This window comes from Hemitrygon akajei, chromosome 28 (genome assembly GCF_048418815.1).
Source record: "Hemitrygon akajei chromosome 28, sHemAka1.3, whole genome shotgun sequence".
NCBI classification, from domain to species: domain Eukaryota; kingdom Metazoa; phylum Chordata; class Chondrichthyes; order Myliobatiformes; family Dasyatidae; genus Hemitrygon; species Hemitrygon akajei.
This window is the reverse complement of record NC_133151.1, coordinates 32868541-32889127: the sequence shown is the minus strand read 5'-3', so window position 1 is coordinate 32889127 and position 20587 is coordinate 32868541. Positions and strand designations below refer to the sequence as shown.

Below are 20587 nucleotides of genomic sequence, written 5' to 3'. Positions count from 1 at the left end.
TTCTTGTCTTCTTGCACTATCAATTGAGCCCCTGCTCTTTCCACACTCAGCCCATTTCTGGTGCATTCTAATTTTAATTCCAGTTTCAATAAGGCATCTCTGCCTAACAAATTAATCAGAGTTCCTTTAAATACTAGCACCGGCAAAACAATTCCTTTATTTCCCATTCTCAACCGCACTGGAGCCGGGCACTGTGTCAACTGTGTTTTCCCCGAGAACCCTACCATCTTAATAAACTCTCCTGACATGGGAAGGTGAAGGGCATACTGTGGCTGTACACAAGTGTACGTGGCTCCAGTGTCTATCATCATTGGTGTCAGTTGCCCTTCCAACATAACCTGAACAATGGGTTCCTCATTTGCCTCCCTTGTTATCACTGGGTAATGTCCCTTCCCACTCAAGTTCTCGGGGCACCCCTAATACCTCGCATAGGGGTTCACAGGTCCGCTTAGGCCTGTGGGGGCTGGTCCTTGGCTAAACTTTGGTTCCCTTCTTATCGGTTCCTGCTGGTGTGTGACAGGCCATGGTGTAAACAGACAATCTCTTCTCATGTGACCTGGCTGATTACATTCCCAGCACAATCTCTCTACCTCTCTATCCCCCTGTTTCCTCACTGGTCCCCTCTGCCCATAGCTCCTCTGTCCCCCTCCTTGGGACTTCCAGTCCTGTCTGGGCTGTTTGAATTTAGTCTGTTCCTGATAGGGCATTTGTGGGAATGCTCCCCCAAAGACAATTATTGGCATGGGGTTTTCCAGCCCTTGTCTTACAGTATGATCGGTTCCTCCATATAGCAGTGCTTTGTCCAGTTCGATGGCTGTATTCGAACCGGTGGTTGCTGGCAGCATCTTTTTGTTTTTCTCTTTTTCCTTCTTTTTGAGTTCTTCGAGCTGCATTTGTATTAACTTTCTTTGCACCTCTTCCTGCTGCTCAACCAACCTTCGTTTCTCTTTCTGGTATTTCTTAACCGCATGGACTACATGGTCTCTAAATTCTTGTGGGGTCATTGACGTCAGCCCAACCACTTCCTCCAGTTTGGATTTTACTTCTGGAGGCATTGTATCCAAAATGCTATGTCGGAACAGTGAGGTCATAAATAAGCTATTCTCCACCTCTTGCTCAGTCTCCAGTCTCCACCTTTTCAACTGGTTTTCTACATAGGCTGCTGGGTTTTCAGTGTCTCCCAGTGGATCCCCTTTTAAGGCTTTGGGGTCCACTTTGGGTGGATAAAGCTTTATGAAGGCCTGCCATACCCCGTGTCTCACTCTGTCAAACTCGTCTCCATCAGTTCTTGGGTCGTTTGAATTTACTATGCCAGCCATTTCCATTAGTTCGTTAAATTTGAAGGTTCCCATCAACCTTATCAATAGTGCCTTCAAATCTCCCATAGCCAATAATCATCCTGCCATTTCTTCTTCAAAGGCTCTAATCCATTTCCCTGCTCCTTCATGTAGATTGGGCAGAGTGTTTTTCAGCCCTTCTAGTTCCTGGGATCCCCAAGGGATATACTTCACTTGTCCTGATCCTTTTACTAACAACGGCATCATTCTTCCTCCTTCTTCCCACCTGCCCTGGCTCTACTCCTCACCTGACTCCCCATCTGTCTCAGGGTATGTCTTTACTGTCTCCCACACAAATGTCTCCGGGGTCCTCTTCTTCCCTCGGTCTCCCTGTGGAGTCCTTCCTTTCTGTCTTGATTCAATACTTGGTTGGCCCCTGGAGTATTTTTCGCATCTCCTCTGGCAATCCCCTCTCAGTAACTTATCTAGCTCTCTCTCTACTTCCGCAAGTCGCTCCCCTACCGCCTCCTTCTGCTCTTCTAGGCTTCTGCCTCCTACCTCTTCCCCACAAATTCTCACATCCTCTCTCTCTCCATTTAACTCTTGCTCCTCCAATGAGTCACCTTATTTTTCTTCCTGTCCGTGTCTGTACACCTGTGGCAGGGACTCCTCATGATCCTTACTCGTGCTTGATTCCCTTCTCTCTTGTGTTACTCCAAGCCTCTCATCTCCTATCTTTTTTCCACCTCCTCTTGAATGCCTCATCTCTTCCTGCCCTGATGAGCCACTTTCTTCTCTAGTCTGTTTATTTCTATAGTATAACTGATACTCCTTTTCCTCTCTCAAGTATTTCATCTGTTTAATCCCTTCTTCCATTTCTCTCTGTACCTGTTCCATCTTTATCCTTTCTGCCTGTATCTCCTTCCATATCGCCGCTTTTTCCTTCTTTTATTGGTTTTTTTTTTCCTCCTCATTATCCCAAACTTGTACTTCTCCCTGCATGTTTACTATTCCCGTCAACAGGGGGCACTGCTTAGGGGTTCCTCCCTCATTATAGGGAGGGGGCTTTTCTGTTTCTTTCGCATCCAGGTACGGAGCTGAAGCCAGCTTCTCACTGTACCTTCCTCTCTCTCTAACAGGCTGTTACTCCAGCACCTTAGTGTCTTCCTCGCTTGTAATCAATATTCTACCTGTCCTCCTCAGCCTTTCTCCATCCGTTCTGAAGAGTTTTAGCACTTCCATTTCTCGTTCTCTTTTTTGCCCTCTTTTCTTAGATTTATCTTTTGGTTTGTAATTTTTAATTAGTCCCTCCATTTCTTCGCACAAACTTACATCAAACGTTCCTTCTCTTGGCCACTTTGTGACCAGGTTTTTGGTTCTTTTTTCCCATTTTTCTGAAGTTTTTGTGATCTCATATTTATTTATCGGGAATTTTTTGCTCAGAATATCTACTGCCGTTCCTTTACCTGTCATGTTGTTCTCTTTTTTAAGGTATTTCAGAGATTCACAGTTCGTTTACTGGATAATATTATTTACCCTAATTCTATGCCTAGTCTATCGTCTATCTACCAGCGCTTTAAACTATATATTGGACTGTCCTTGTTTCCTATTCTGATCTGCCCGTACAGACCTCTATTCAGAGCGGTACCCACAGAACTCGCTCTTTGCACCTCGTATGTTCAGACCCTTATCTCTTAAGGCGGTATCCACGAGGATTTTCTCTATTTTCCTTTCCCTGCCCGTTCAGCCCTTCGTTTCATACGAAGCGGTATCCACAGGGATTCACCAACACTACGTGGACTTTTTCTTAACTTAACTTACTCTAATTCTATGCCTAGTCTATTTTCCTTCCCCAGCCCGTTCAGACATTCGTTTCATTCGAAGCGGTATCCACAGGGACTTACCAACACCACGTGGATTTTTTCTTAACTTAACTTCTTATTACCTTATTTGTATTTACCCTCACTGCAGTGTTCTTGATCAATCCTCTGAGCCTCCTGTTAACCCCCAATTCTGCCAGATTATTTGGACCGGAGAGACACTTCCGCAGTGGTTCCACACTTCTGAGACTCCAAGACCTCCCCAAAGCCAACAGAATTCTTAGTCCAAATTGTCGCAAAAAGCGCTTACCTTTTGTTTGGGTGCACCCTTAATTCTGTTAGCCTTATGGGGGTCCCTAGAGGACTGGGAAGCGTCCCCAATCTGCCGTTTCCTTTCCGCGGGTCTCTTTCCGATCCTGCCGCGGTCGCCAATTTTGTCGTGGTTTCTCGTGCCCCACAAAGGACCAGGAGACGCAGAAGATTCTTCAAGAAGTATTAAACTTTAATTTGCAAATCAAAGCTGAGACAGTCATTGAGCTAGTCGCTGATTGCCCACCGTTCCTTTGGACACAGCATTTTTTATAGCAATCTCCTGGTCCAGTTGCATTAGCATATCTATAGTCTATAGTTGCGTATCACACATACATCCTGCCACTATTGTTTCTACCCATTGACTTAATCATGTTCTAATCTACATCTCTTAGCTACCTCTCATTAACACACCATTGTCTTCTACATTCTTAGGATTTCATTCTCCTACTAAATTGGGTACATGCATAGCAAATAGCAAGTTTCAAAACTGACTACATAGTTTTGGTTACATAGCAAAATTTATACTTTTATACTCCAATACCTGATGACCGAAAGGAAATGACGGGGTACGGGTGCGTGACGATTCCGTGTCTGTGCAGAGGGCAGGAATTAACAGAGAAATCGGGATTATACTGAATAGTGCACAGCAAGTTCTGAGTAACGGAGATAAGATTCTGAATGATCGCATCAAAAAGAAATTTTAAAATTTACCTCAAATCCATGTCTCAATAGTCTGTAACTCGTTTAATGACATCGTGAGTGGCTCTTAAAAGAGCCTTTGATTTTCGGGTTTGTTTTGTCAGTAAACTTGTACTTGGAGCTGGTGTACTTGGTCACCGCCTTTGTCCCTTCGGACACGGCGTGCTTGGCCAGCTCCCCGGGCAGCAGCAGGCGCACGGCGGTCTGGATCTCCCGGGAGCTGATGGTCGACCGCTTGTTGTAATGGGCCAGGCGGGAAGCCTCACCCGCGATGCGCTCGAAAATATCGTTCACGAATGAATTCATGATGCTCATGGCCTTGGAGGAGATGCCGGTGTCGGGGTGAACCTGCTTCATCACTTTGTAGATGTAGATGGCGTAAGTCTCCTTCCTCGACCTCTTGCGCTTCTTGCCAGACTTGCTCGCCGGTTTGGACAGAGCTTTCTTGGCGCCCTTCTTGGGAGCGGGTTTCGGTGGATCAGGCATTTCCTCCTCGGTTTCCAACACAATAATAAGCAGAAACTGTCCGGAGCGCGGATTAAATAGGCAGCGCCCAAAGTGGTATGTTAATGACGATGGGAATGCTGAGCATTTCCATTGGCTGTTTGGAGAAATAAATCACCAATCGGAACGCTGGGGGATGGGAAGCGGCGCCAATGTGTGGTGGTTGCCGCTGTCGTTTAATGCGGGAGGAAGTACAGAAGGGCAGAGACAGGCGGGGGTGCGGGCTAAATAGAAAAGAGAAACGCAAATTTCAAAAGCAGAATGCAAATAAAATCAGATGAAATATTGTAAAATTAAACACTAAGACGTTTAGTTCATGACACAGGGCAGCAGGAGAGCGAAGGAGAGATTTGGACATTTCAATGTAAAGTTCAAATCGAGTTTATTTATGCCCAGGTGAAAGGAACAACGTATTTGTAGCAGCATCACAGACACATTGCATCAGACTCAACATTGACAAGAAACACTGGAATTACATATGAATTATACCAAAATATTCAAATAGACAGAAGACTATCTGAACAAAATCAAAATAACAAAGAGATTATGCGGGCAGTGGGAGAATCACCCCTCTTGTGCTTCTTCAGCTTGTCACTCTCGATTCAGTCACGCAACGCTGCCACTTTTATCCGGCCCATACCTTCACTAACCAGGACCAACACTTGCCTTTATTGGATCTTCCTCCTCCTTACACTAGTCATCGGGTTTGTGGGTGTGTAGCCAGGGTTAGAAGGGGTGGGTGCCCCTTCTTAGGATTAGGATTGAGGGTAGGGCTGGTGGATATATATGTGGGACTGGGAGAGAAAAGGCTGTGGAGTTTAGTATGGTGAGATATGTTGGGCTATGGTGGATAGGGTAGTGTAGTGGAGCCATTTTAATCTAGCCGATGCCTTTCATTAACGTGGTCCGACCCCACTTGGCTTAAAGAACTGGGTGTGCAAAGGGACACATCAACAGTATTGCAACCTGAGGTCATTGTGGGTTTCGGGTCTTTAATCATGAGACTTCCTGGCCAGGTGACCGAGCCATGGTTGATCAGGCCTGTCTTGCATTTATCCCATGGACCAAGATAATGACAGGCATGTCATTCTGCATGTTTGGGTATTTTAGATCTTGTTACTTGGCTGTATTTTTACCATTTGGAGAGGAGAATGTTCTGAGGCCTAGTAATCAGGCTTCACCTCCAAGTAAGGTTCAACTTCCCTACTTTAAATTTACATCTGTCTTTATTTTGCATCTGTGTGCCTGGGATTGCATGGGTTAAATTAACAGTGTTTACTGCAGCACAAACTAGTAAATTAAGGTTGTGCAGATACGTCCAAAATTCAGAAATACAAAAATCTCTGAAATCCAGAACTTTTTCTGCTGACATGACGTCACAAATGGAGAATTTTACCAGGATTAAATGGCTTGTCATAAGAAGAGTGTTTCATGGCTCTGAGCCTCTCTTCACTGAAACTTCGAAGAAAGAAGGGTTACTGAATTGAAACCTAACAAATAGTGAAAGGGCTTAATTGAGTGGATGTGGAGAGGATTTTTCCTGTGGTGGAAGTGTCTAAAACCAGACCACACAGCTTCAAAATAGAGGGGCATCCTTTTAGAATAGAGTGAACTGATTTCTGTCCGAGACAGATAAAAAGATTAGGATTATCTTAATGCATTCAGGATTTGTGGCAATCATCGACCGGAAAGACAGAATCGCAGGTATATTTCAAGCGGAACCGATTAATATTTCAAATGTAACTCAGCCTACTGTATCGATAAAAATAATTAAAAAGTTGTTGACACGACTCCCTCTGTGAAGCGGTGGGTGGCTCTTAGAAGAGCCTTTGTTTTGCGCTCGGGAGGAAGTGGGAGTTTCTCAGCCGCCGAAGCCATAGAGAGTGCGGCCCTGGCGTTTCAGAGCGTACACCACATCCATGGCAGTGACCGTCTTGCGCTTGGCGTGTTCAGTGTAGGTGACCGCATCCCGGATCACATTCTCCAGGAAAACCTTCAGCACCCCGCGGGTCTCCTCGTAGATCAGACCCGAGATCCGCTTGACGCCGCCACGGCGAGCCAGACGGCGGATGGCCGGTTTGGTGATGCCCTGGATGTTATCACGGAGCACTTTACGGTGCCGCTTGGCTCCGCCTTTGCCCAGTCCTTTGCCTCCTTTCCCTCTGCCAGACATGATGCCGCTTCGCTCAGGTCGCTGCTCACTGACAAACCGACTGCTGCTGTCTCCTTTTATACACAGCGCCCCGACCTGCCCGAGAAACGCGCAGAGAGACAGAGACGGGGAGGGGAGGAGACAGAGTCAGAGTGACGGACAGAGCCGAGAGCGGCCTCTCATCGTTCAGCTCCGCCTTCACTTTACTGCAACTCCCCCCCCCCCCTTCCAATTTCCAGCGGTCTATCCGCAACACAGCGCTCCAGCGGAAAAAAAAGCTCCCTCACACACCATGTACACACTGAAGGATTTCTGGAAATTTGCTGATGCTCCTGCTTTAAATTATACGAAGTGCTTTTCCATTCCGCAAATCCCCGAGGACCTTGGTCTGTCCCTCCCCGGCCCCATGACCAGTGCGAGCGCCCTCACACACAGCAGTTGGTGGGCGAGGGTGCAGTCACTTCCAGCGATGTTGTTCAGAACAATTGTTCCTCTGGGTTGCGAGGGAAATGACAGTCCGGTCACATAAAGGAACAGGATACATAGGCAGATACAAGGATATATATACCACGTTTCTGGTGTCTTCTAAAGCCCAGGTAAAGTGGTGGCTGAGGAGCTGATGTGAGGTGGGTGGGGCTTCAGCTACAAGGCCTCTCGAAGGGAAGGTGGAACGGGTACATTGAGGAGGGGAGCTTTCTTCGTGCTACACGGAAGGGGTTAAACGAGCAGGGATGAGGTCCTACAAAGTGATTTTCGCGAACTCGGTAAAGAAGCAGGACTTCCAGGATTGCAATCTCGGAATTATGCCCCAAACCATGTGCTGGTGTGGTGAGAAATCGATATTTCGTGCAGTTTAAAATTGTTGCTGAGGAACTGATGCAGGAGGGAGGTCTTCAGATTCATGGATCAATGGGCTCCCTTCCAGGCAGGTGGGAGACCAGGACAAACAAGGCCATTTGCATCTGAACCGCAGGGAAACCAACATCCTCACCAGGAGGTTTGATGGTGTCACTGCCGAGTTTGAACTCGAGTAGCAAGTGGGAGAATGTATGTATGACAAGACAGTCTGAAAAGGAGAGCCAAGGTCAGGCTAATATACATAGTGGGCTGAAATGAGTTTATTTCAACATTAGGAGTATTCTCTTGTTGGAGGGGCAGGGCTGGCAGCTCATCCCTCCTGGGTTTCATTGTTTGACACATGAGTTGTGGTCGGGTGGATTTAACAGGAGCAGAGATTACCCCACTGGGAATGTCACAACAAACTGGAGGGCTCATTTACAGAGGCAATCTGCAGTTACACTGATAGGATTATTATACTGGCCCCCAATGACCAGTGCAGGGACTTTATCTTCCCTAGAATTTATTGGAACTTGCTTAATACTTAGATGCACAAGATTTTTAAGAGTGTTTGAAACATTATGTACAGAGCCCAACGAGAGGAGAGAACAGGAAGAATTAGTTTTGGGAAATGAGCCAGGCCAGCTGACAGCTAAGAGTCAGTGAATATTCTGGGATCTTATTTTTTTTCTTACTGATGAGGATGAATAAAATCAGATCTTGTATGAAGGTACTGAATTGCAGGAGGGCAGGTTAGTACGGAGTAAGACAGAAGCCAAGGGGCACTGATTGGGAACAGCCACTGTCAGACAAGTCCACATCTGACATGTGGGAGTTGTTTAAAGACCAGCAGATCCGATTTTGATATTGAGGTACAAGATTTATCCACATTTGAAAAGGCATGGCTTGCTTAGGGACAATCAGCATGGTTTTGTGTGGGCAGATCATGCTTTACAAAATTGATCGAGGGATACACATTATAAGTTATAAGAGTAGAATTAAGCCATTTGACGTATCGACTCTGCTCTGTGTCATTTCATCTTGGCTGATACATTTTCCTCTCAGCCCCAATCTCCTGCCTTCTCCCTATATCCCTTCATGCACTGACCAATCAAGAATCCATCAACCTCTGCCTTAAATGTACCTTAAGTCTTGGCCTCCACAGCTGCCGCCTTTGGCAATGAATTCCACAGATTCACCACTCTCTAAAGAAATTCATCCTCATCTCCATTCTAAAAGGATGTCCCTTCTAAAAGGCTGTATCCTCTGGTCTTAGACACCCCCATCCTCTCCATATCAACTTTATCAAGGCCTTTCACCATTTGATAGGTTTCAATTAGTCATCCCTCATTGTTCTAACTTCCAGGGAATAAAGGCCCAGAGCCATCAAACACTCTTCATATGACAAGCTGTTTAATCCTGGAATCATTTTTGAGAATCTCGTTTGAAACCCATCCAGTTTCAGCTCATCCTTCCTAAGATAAAGGGCCCAAAACTGCTCCCAATACTCCAAGTGAGAGCTCACCAGTACTTCATAAATCTCAACATTACAGCCTTGCTTTTATATTTTAGTCCACTTGAAATGAATGCTAACATCATATTTGCCTTCCTCACCAAAGACTCAACCTGCAAATTAACCTTTAGAGAACCAGCACAATGACTCCCAAATCCCTCTGCATCTCATTTTTTTGTATCTACCCTCCATTTTGAAAATAGTCAACCCTAATATTTCTTCAACCAAAATGCATGACCATACACTTCCCAATTCTGTATTCCATATGCCACTTATTTGCCCATTCTCTTCATTTGTCTGTCCTTCCCTATTTCCTCAAAAATATCTGCGCCTCCACCTCTCTCTTCATATCATCTGCAAATTCTGCAACAAATCCATCGTCAATTTGGATAGGTATATGGACAGGAAAGGAATGGAGGGTTATGGGCTGTGCAGGTCGGTGGGACAAGGTGAGAGTAAGCGTTCAGCATGGACTAGAAGGGCCGAGATGGCCTGTTTCCGTGCTGTAATTGTTATATGGTTATAAGAGACAGGTGGAGGCACAGTTATTTTTGAGGAAATAGGGAAGGACAGACAGATGAAGAGAATGGGCAAAGAAATCATTGACATATAACGTAAAAAGAATCAGTCCCAACATCTTGGTGCTTGATGAGAGCATTACTGTGGACATGATCTCTATAGACCTTTGTGGGATTCAATATAAATTGCAATTTCAATTCAGAAATGGATTCCTCAAAAGGCTATTGTTATGAGTGATGAACAGACCTGATGGACAATGGGGTGAAGGGTTAACCATTCCCAACCCCCCTCCTGAGAATCACGAACTATTACTGTTGTTATGTTGACCATGAGAAAGAGAGACGAAAGACAGGCAAGAACATCTGCGACAGATAAGAGAGAGGGGTAAATTGCTGATTAACTGTATTGTGACTCCTTTTTGAATTATTTACTGTTTCGCTACAAGGACAATAGTTTGCTCATAAACATTCCTCAGTGGACTGAAGGAGTGGCCTGATTTGATGGACACAGTCATTCAGAATTGATGGATAGCTGATAGTTGGTTGGTCTGGAGAGGCACCCTCCAGACACGCCAGTGGACACTGATTGAGTGTTGGAACCCAGAAGGAAGGTGGGGGCTTCGAAGACCGAACCAGGAGGTCGGTCATTAAGGCAATCAGTATAAAAGCAGGGCCGGTGAGGACTTGTGTGTGTGTCCACTCATGCCAGAGTGACGAGCCCACCCCAGGGGAACGGTCTAGCAGAAGAAGAGGGGTCAAAGCTGAATGACCACCATAACCACGGTGCAACGGAATCAAAAGGCAACAGGAAGGTTTGCTGACTGCATCTGCTTTATCGCTCGCTCGCTCTCTCTCTCTCTCTCTCTCTCCCCCAACGATTACAACTCAACAAGCATAACTACCTCAGCACTCATGAACTGAATTTTATATTCTATGACAATTCATTTACCCCTAGACATCGATAGAGCTTGTTTATTATTGATTATTATTATTCCTACACTTTTAGGTTTATTACTGCTAACTTGTTTTATATGTATATTTGCATTATTGATATGGTTTTGCTTATTTTTAATAATAAACACCTTTAGTTTGGTACCACCAGACTCCAACGGATTCTTCTTTCTCTGCTGGTTAGACACCCAGTTACGGGGTACGTAGCACTATGTAGGGCTGGAAGTCCGTGTGCAGTGGTGATCCACAAGGACTGATGTTGGGAATTATGTTATTTGTGATATATATTGATGGTTGGATGAAAATGTTGATGGGTGGATTATAAGTTTACATGTGACAGCACGATTGGTGGAATTGTGGACAGTGTAAATATTGATTATGCACACAGTGGGATATAGATCACAAACAGATATGCAGAGAAGTTGCAGAAGGAATTTAATCAGGGAGGGAATGCGGTATTGTACTTTGGGAGGTCAAATGGAAGAAGAAAGTATAATGTTAATGATTGACCCCTTCACAGCATTGGTGTAAAGAGTGATCTTGGGATCCTGGCACATAGTTCACTGAATGTGGCCACACACGGGATACGGTTTACAGAATGCTGGTCCCCACTGGTCAGTGTGTTGAATATAAGAGTCAGGGAGTCATGTATTAAGACAGGCATACATGTCCAGGTAGGTCAACTTTTAGCAGTGTGAAAGATAAGAGGGATCTTGGGGTCTGAGTCCATAGTATGCTCAAAGCAGCTGCGCAGGTTGACTCCACGGTTAAGAAGGCATATGGTGTATTGGCCTTCATTAATCTTGGGAATGAATTCAGGAGCCCAGAGGTAATGTTGCAGCTATACCCGACCCAGGTCAGACCCCATTTGGAGTACTGTGCTCAATTCTGGTTGCCTCACTACAGGAAGTATATGCAAGACATAGAAAGGGTGCAGAGAAGATTTACAAGGATGTTGCCTGGAATGGGGAGCATACCTTATGAGAATAGGTAGAGTGAACTTGGCCATTTCTCCTCGGAGCGAAGGAGGATGAGAGCTGACATGATAGAGGTGTACAAGATGATGAGAGGCATTGATCATGTGGATAGTCATGACTTTTTCCCAGGGCTGAAATGGTTGCTACAAGAGGACACAGGTTTAAGGTGCTGGGGAGTAGATACAGAGGAAATGTCAGGGGTAAGTTTTTTTACTCAGAGAGTGGTGAGTGCGTGGAATGGGCTGCCAGCAATGGTGGTGGAGGTGGATGCAATAGGGTCTTTGAAGAGGCTTATAGATAGGTACATGGAGCTTAGTAAAATAGAGGGCTATAGGTAAGCCTGGTAATTTCTAAGGTAGGGACATGTTCGGCACAACACTGTGGGCTGAAGGGCCTGTATTGTGCTGTAGTTTTTTTTGTTTCTATGACTGAACTGGACTCCAAGGGTATTCAGTGACTTGAAAATATTCTTGTATCAATCTCCTGACTTGTACTTTTTAATAAGCTTTTTGCAGAGCTGCTTGGAATGTTCTTTTGTCTTCATGGTGTAGTTTTTGCCAGGATACTGACTACCAACAGTAGTGTAATTTTATTACAATCAATTGAAACACCTTGACTGCACATGGTGATCTCCATTTAACTGATAATGTAACTCCTAAAACCAATTGGCTGCACCAGTGATCTGTATTTAATCTGTAATTAATTTAGAGCACTTTGTAGAGATCTGTTTTCCATTTGACACGAGTCTTCTTCTGTTGATCAGTAAAAAAAAGCCAAATTTAATCCACTGTGATTCAATATTGTAAAACAATAAAACATGAAAACTTCCAAGGGGCATGAATCCTTTTCATAGACACTTTACATGTAGGGACAGTGATGCTGAAAGGAGGAGGGAAAGAAGACAGGGGGAGGAGTGGTCTCAAGATCCTCAGGTGTTCCTCCCGATGGGATAAAACACAAAAGGGGAAATATCAAAGAGAGATGAGAATGGAGCTGTGATTGTCATGAGAGATTTAATCGGAAGCAGATTGGAGTACTGCTGCATCGAGTAAGTTTGCTCTGAGAGCTGCAACAACCACAATCTGCTGGTGGCAACCCATTCCAACTGAGTTTCCCATTCACATACCGACATATCGGTGCCTTACAGCTGTCTTAACAGGTGATGGGGTGGTAATGGGACATTCTCCCACTTCCCATTAAATGCTGCCAATGGTGTGTGCCTCAAATTGCCTCCGTCAGCTAAATCTAGCTCCTGACTTTAACATTTGGTTTAGCTACGAAGCCCGACGGAACTGTTTCTAGTGTCGGGGGAAGCTGCAAATAGGTTTACTAGCATAATATAACCAACTGCTATGGGCAGATGGGCTCGTCAACCATGCTTGACAGCTCATCTAGTGGAAGGAAAACCCTGACCTGAAACCTGGACCCTGGTGTTCACCCTCAATTTGTGGTCTGGAGTTCTCCCTCATTCTGATCACTTCATCAGGGATCCTTCACCACAAGATCTCTCTGTAATCCCACCTCATTACATAGATTACATCTGAAATGTCCTGTTCCTGGGTAAGATACTGCTGTAAGAAACTGTCTCTGACCACTCCACAAATTCCTCTTCCACTGTACCAGTTTGATTAGTATAATCAATACACAGACTGAAGCAAAAACACATAAAATGCTGGAGGAACTCAGCAAACAGTCGACATTTCGGGCTGAGAGCCTTCATCAGGATGAGACAGAAAGGGACAAAAGCCAGAATAAGGTGGTGGGGGAGGGGGAGGAGGACCAGTGAGTGGGGGGGGGGGGGGGGCGTGGTTTGTGGAGGGATGATGATGTGAGGAGCTGGGTGACAGGCAGAAAAGGCAAAGAGATGAAGAGAAAGTAATCTAATAGGTCAGAATGTTGGACCATGGGATGACATGAAGGAGCTGGAGAACCTGAGAGAGATGATGGGCAGGTCATGAGGCTGTGTGAGGAGAAGTGAAGGGGTTAAATGGCAACAGAATGGGGGAAAAGAAGTGGAATTGGGGGAAACAGAGTGCAGTGATATCCGGAATTTGGAGAAATCAATGTTTATGTCATCAGGATTGGAGGCTGCACAGTCAGAATATGAGGTGTTGTTTGGCTAGCCTGTATTTGGCCTCATTGTGGGAAGACAGAAGGCTACAGACCGACATGTTAGTGATGGCCCTCTGCTGGTTAGGGTCAACCATGGATATTGTACCCTCACTGTGAAAGTCAATATGCAAGCCAGGGTAGTACGATACGTAAAGCAAGCTGTTGCCCATGCAGGGGCTCCTGCTCTCCATGCAGCTGATGAATCCAGAGTAACAGCAGAGACCGATGGAGTCAGACACCAGAGTGGTCATATGATTACCAGCCCGCATTGAACATAGGACCAACAGGGAATTAGTGTTCACAGTGGGGACACAGCAAACATACCACAGATATCTGATGGTGACATTTCAACATTGTGCAATAATGAGTAATAACCACCATCACGAGGGAGAAGCTAACAGGATGAAAAGCAAACATTACCAGGTCCCAATGACCGGCACTGAAGCCTCGAGAGAAAGTAGAGACACTGAAGTCTGTAAAAACTTACTGTTTCAGAAAGGTGGTGAAAACCATTGTTGAAGAATGGTGGAAGATAAAAAGCAGGTGACTGTAGTCAAGTTAACTTCACTTCAGCTACTGGAGTCTATATTCTGTGAAGAAATAACAAGTCATTTGGAAGAGTCTAATGCATTGAACTAAGCCAACAGGGTTTACAATCAGATTCACACAGCACAGCTCAAATGGTCCACACTGACCAAAGTTCCCATCTGAGCTTGTGGTCAGTAACCCCCTCACCACCACATTATGAACAAGGCTATCCTCCTCCTTGTCTCATTTCCTTGCATTTGACCCATATCCTTCAAAACCTTTCCTTCCCATCTACCTGTCCAAGTACCTTTTTAATGTACCTGACTCAACCACTCCCCCTGACAGCTCATTCCATTTACTGATCAGCCTGTGTGTGGAAAAGTTGCCCTTCAGGTTCCTATTAAATCTCATCTCAAACCAATGCCCTCCAGTTCCTGATTCCCCTACCCTGGCAAAAAGTTTGTTATCTTTGACTCAACCCAGGCCCCTTATAATTTTATACACCTCTGCAATATCGCCATTCTCCAACATTCCAGGGAAAATTGTCCAAAACACTTTCCACAAATCAGTCCTTTGAGATCCAACAACATCCCCATAAATCCCCTCTGCACTCTTTCCAGCTCAATGGTGCATGTCATATAGCACGGTCACTAAAACTAAACACTATTTATGAAATGCAGCCAAACCAACGTGTTGTATAACTGCACCATTTCATCCCAGCTTCTATATTCGGTGCCCTGACTGAAGTCCGGTGTTCCAAAAGCTTCTTCACCACCCTGTCCATCTGGAACCTGGTTTTTGTCTCTGTAACCTGGGTTACTGAATGTTAAGTCATGTTTGACAAACATACCAGAGATTTGAGACTTTACAGGGGAAGATGGAGAAGTGGTGATTTTGGATTGTCAGGAGCCATTTGCCAAGGTGCCATATGAAAAGCTGGTGCACAAGACCAGATCTCAGTACTGGGAAGGAAGTGTGTTAATATTGACTGAAGACTGGTTATCATACTGAGACAGAATAACAGGTCTGTTTCAGGCTGGGATGACATAACTACTGGAGTGTACCAGCAACCTGTTCTGGACCCTCCATTATTTACTATTGATATTAATGACCTGGAGGAGTGGCAGAAAGTGAGGAATCCATGATTGTCAATGACGGGGAATGTGGTACGGGCATGTTCTGATTGGACATTTGGTCTCTCCAACAGGATATGGGGAAGCTGGTGAGTAGAATACTTGGTAAATGGAGTTTAATGTGTTAAGTGTGATAACGTGGTAAGAAGAATCAAAATTCACTGCTATTTATGTGGAGCTAAATTGTAAATGCGAGAAATAGAGAGGGGTCGAGGTGCTGCCTGCAAAACAAAATAGAGACGGGTGCAGTGAAGGGTTCAAAGGACCATATATGACCAAGGTTCAGAGGTGAATGGTTCATTGACATTTAGTGCTGGGGCATTAGTGCAGTGAAACAGAGAAGTGTTGTTACAGAGTCAAACAAACGCACAATGATGGATTTTGGGAAGTTAAAGCAGGTCAGGACATACCCAGTGAATGGCAGGGTCCTGAGGAGTGTTAATGAAAAGATAAACCTGATGCACAGGTACATTGTTCCTGGAAAGTGCCAGCACAGGTAGCCAAGGTGATGAAGAAGGTGTACGTCATGCTTACCTTTATCGGTAAAGGCTTTGAGAGTAGTTGGGATATCACATTACAGTTGTGCAAATCAATAATTAAACCACACCAGGAGTACCCTGTGCAGTTCTGGTCACAAGAGGAAGGATGTGATTAAGCTGGAAAGGTGCAGAAATGATTCACAGGAATGTTACCTGGACTGGGGGCTTGAGTTACAAGGAAAGACCAGACCGACTGGGACTGTTTTCCCTGGAGTGAAGGAGGCTGAGGGGAGACCTGACAGAAGTTTTTAAAACTATGAGAGGTGCCGACAAGGTAGACAGTCAGAATCACTTCCCCAGGCTAGAAATATCAAATATGAGAAGGCACAGCTTTAAAATGCCAAGGTGAGAATTTAAAGGTGGATTTTAGGGCAGGTAAGATTTCTGTTTCCATACAGAGAGTGGTGAGGGCCGAGTACGGGTTGCCATAGGGAGTGGTGGAAGTAGATATGATAATGACATTTAACAGGGTTTTAGATAAGCCATGAATATTCAGAGGATTGAAGCACATGAATTATACGCAGGCTGATGAGATTTAGTTCCATTTGACATCGTGTTCAGCACAGACATCATGGGAAGAAGGGCCTGTTCCTGTGCTGTACTGCTCTGTGTTCTCGGTGAGCCTCAGTGACGGGGGATTCTTTAGCCGGGGTCACAGACAGGTGTATCTGTGGAAAGGAGAGAGACTGCAGGATGGTGCATTACGTCCCTGGTACCAGGGCCAAGGATGTAACTGAACAAGTAGAGGCCATTCTGAAAGGGCAGGGCGAGCAGCCAGAGGCCGTGTCCATATTGGTTCTAACAAATGAGACAAAGTCCTGCAGAGACTTAGGGAGTTGGGGAAAAAGTTAAGTAGAGTCTCTTGGGGGGGTGACGGGGGTAATCCCAGTGTCACCTGCTAGTGAGGGAAGAAATAATAAGGTGGTACAGTTATATGTGTGGCTAACAAGCTGGTGCAGGGCGGAGGGTTTCAGGGGTGTCAAACTCATTTTAGGTCACGGGCCGGATTGAGCAAAATGCAGCTTCATGCGGGCCGGATCAGTCAGACGCGTGCGAACGCAGCTTTCGTTGCCTCCGTTTTTTCAGCCTGCTCTCATGTGTCTCAGTCTCTGCTATAACTACAGAGTGTTTCAATTTACAAATTCCGTTTCTTATGAAGAAGACTGCCGAGCAAGACTGCCGAATAAACACTAAAAACCCTGAAAACCTGGTACCTGAATAAACTCAGCATTAGCCATATCATACGCCATAGGCGCTTCGATTACTGGGGCCAGCTTTAATAGTAATTAGATATTATCTCGCGTGCCAAAGATAATTCCACCACGGGCCGGATTTGGCCCCCGGGCCTTGAGTTTGACATATATGAATGGATCATTGAGTCTTTTTCAGCAGAGGCGATGGGAAGAGTGAAAGGTCAGTAGTAGCATTGACGGATGTCGATTAACACTGAAAGTAAGTCCAATTAGATAAATTACAGTGTCTCAGTAGCACTACAAGTGTACAGATAAACAAGTATTAGAAGTAAGAGAAACAATAAAAAGTTACCACAAACAGTCTGACATGAGGGGTGTCATCACTTCCCCGGCTATAGGTTGACTCATTACAGAGCCGAGGGTCAGAATGACTTCATACTGCGCTCCTTGGAGCAGCGCAGTGGTGTTAGTCTGTTACTGAAGATGCTCCTCTGTTCAGCCAAGGAGGCATGCAGAGGGTGAGAAACATTGTCCAGAATTGTCAGGATTTTCCGTTGGGTCCTTTGTTCCACCATGGCCTCCAGTGTGTCCAGTTTGACTCCAATAACAGAGTCAGCCTTTCTAATCAGTTTATTCTCAGATGGCATCACCCATGTTGATGCCATTGACCCAGGACACCACTGCATTGTTAGGCCAAGTTAATGAGCACAGTGGCATTGAGGGGCTGAAGTGTGTTTGTATCAGTGCCGGGTGTGGAACAGTTAATGCAGACGTACTTAGAGCCTGGATTAGTACATGGCACAGAGATTCATCCATTACAGAGAAGGACAGGACTGGTAGCTAAACATTCCAGGATTCAGATTCAGACAGTCCAGAGGGAGGTGAATGAGGCTGGGGGAGCTGTACTGCTGATCAGGCAGAATGTCACAAATTCAAGGTCATCCCGGAGGCTCATCCAGTGAGACAATGTGGGTGGAACTCAGGAATGAGAAAGGTGCAATCACTGTGATGGGATTATACTATAGGGCTCCCGATAACCAGTAGGATCGAGGAACAGATATTTTGGCAGGTTATGGACTGATGTAAAAACAACAGAGTATCTATAGTGAATAATCACCCCAGAGTGACTGGGACTCCCTTACCACCTGAGACTTGATTGGGGCATTATTTGTTAAGTGTTTTCAGCAAGGTTTCCTGAAACAGTATGTAGATGGTCCACCAGGGAGGGAGACTTTCTTGATTTTGCCTTGGGAAATATGGGACTCACCAGATTGTGGTAGGAACAACCAGTGTTCAAAGAGGAATTAAACAGGTCCTTCAGGGGAAATAACCTGCAGAGCTGTGGGAACAGAGTGGGGAATGGGACTGTAGAAATGTTGTAGCAGGAGTTGGTATAAACTTGATGGTCAAATAGTCCAGATCATCCCAGAATGATCCTGTGACCTGTAATAGTCTGAAAAAATTATTCTAGTCTCCAGTGAACCTTCTAAGCTCCTGGTTGGACAAGATCAATTGTGTAATAAGGACACACTTCTGTAAAATCACTGACACCATATTCCAAGCACACTGAGCTGCCAGAGCACAGCACCGGCCAGTGAGGACACAGAGCAGTACAACACCTGGCTCTCTCCTACAAAGTTCAAAGCTGAAAGTAAATGTATTATCAAAATACATTTCTGTCATCATACGCAACCCTGGGATTTATTTTCTTTTGGGCATACTGCTGGTTTGTTAGAGCTGTTGGGCAGGGTATAAAGTAATTTGGCAGGGGCGTGAGAACTGGCCTGAAAGGACTCAGGATAGGACAGATGGTAAAGAAAGAAAAGAAAGCATGCAGTCAGACTGTCAGGAAGAGCGAGCAGATGACAGGACATAACTGCAGCCAGCAGAGGGATGCAGAATCAATAAGGGTAGCAAATACAATACTTGAAGTGGTATACCTCAATGCACAGAGTATAAAAAATAAGGTGGATAATCTTATTGCCATGTAACGGATTGTCATGTATAATGTGATCATCACGGAATCACGGATGAAAAATATTCATAGTTGAGAGCTAAATGCCCAAGTTAGACTTATCAGAAGGACAGGAAGGTAGGCAATAGGGATAGCATGGCTCTGCTGGTAAAGAATGGTATGAAATCAGTAGGAAGATGTGCCATAGGATCGGAAGATGTTGAATCATTGTGAGTAGATGGGAAGGAGATGCTGGCAGAGATGGCAGCAGAGCAGCAATGGTGAGAGTTTCTGAGAAAAATGAGGGAGGTACAGGATAAATATATTCCAGAAACAAATAAATACTCAAATGGCAAAATAGTACAACTGGTTCAGCTCGCTTCTCCACTCTGCACTGAACTAAGCATCTGTGCACAGACTCTCTCTGAGCATTTCAGTTCAAAACGCTACAGAACTTGCTTGTGTTTATTGTTTGCAGGATTTGTCTTTCTTTCTGCAAATTGGGTGTTTGATAGTCTTATTTTATTAGTGGGTTCTTTTGGCTTTCTTTGTTTTATGGCAGCCTGTTTGAAACAAACCTCGAAGTTGTAGAATGTATACGTACTTTGATAATAAATTTACTTTGAACTTTGATTCAAAAACCTGATGCTTGAGGGATAAAATAAGGACAAAAATTTAACAAAACTTAAAACTGATGCTCATTTAATTACAGGCCAGGATGCAGAAGAGTAGAAAATGACAAATATTCTTCCTCTTTTTAAGAACTGCAATAGGGACAAGACAGGAAACTATACCTTGGTGACTCTTACATTAGTGGGAGGGATATTACTGGAAAAGATATTTAACGATAGGATCAGCTCAGACTTTATCAGGCATTGGTCTGATCACACTTGGGAGTATTGTGAACTGTTTTGGGCCCCTTATCTAAAAAGCAACATGCTCGCATAGGAGAGGGTCTAGAGGAGGTTCACAAAAATGATCCTGGCAATAAAAGGGTTAATAAACAAGGATTGTTTGATGGCTTTGGGCCTGTACTCTCTGGACTTTAGAAGAATGACGGAATCTCATTGAAACCGATCAAATATCAAAAGGCCTAGAATGGAGTGGGGAGGGTATTTCCGATAGTGGGGCAGTCTAGGACCACAGGGCACAGCCTCAGAATACTAGGACATACCGTTAGAACAAAGATAAGGAGTAATTTCCTTAGTAAAGGGTAGTGAATCTGTGCTGCCTATGTCAGGATATTGTTCATTGACTAGATCTCAGCGTTTAACACCATCATTCCCAGAGTCCTGATCAATAAACTACGGAACCTGGTCCCTCTGCAATTGGATCCTCAACTTCCTAACCGGGAGACCACAGTCTGTGCAGATTGCTGATAAAACGGGCTAACCCCTATTGACATCAATGGATCTGGGGTTGAGAGGGTAAACAGCTTTAAGTTCCTCGGCATCAACATACCCGAGGATCTCACGTGGTCTGTACGTACCTGCTGATTGGTGGAAAAGGCACAACAGCGTCTCTTTCACTTCAGATGACTGAGGAAGTTTGCTATGGGCCCCCAAATC

General features: G+C 44.9%; 2 protein-coding genes across 2 annotated transcripts; both read right to left on the bottom strand.

Annotated features, from left to right (window-relative positions):
* Positions 1-4153: 4153 nt before the first annotated feature.
* LOC140717855 (histone H2B-like) lies at positions 4154-4697 on the bottom strand. The gene has a single exon (XM_073031576.1). The coding sequence runs from the start codon at positions 4592-4594 to the stop codon at positions 4154-4156; it is 441 nt and encodes a 146-aa protein (XP_072887677.1). The 5' UTR covers positions 4595-4697.
* Positions 4698-5027: 330 nt separating this feature from the next.
* LOC140717545 (histone H4) lies at positions 5028-6785 on the bottom strand. The gene has a single exon (XM_073031119.1). It carries the CDS (start codon positions 6783-6785, stop codon positions 6474-6476), a length of 312 nt encoding a protein of 103 aa, XP_072887220.1. The 3' UTR covers positions 5028-6473.
* Between the last annotated feature and the right edge of the window lie 13802 nt (positions 6786-20587).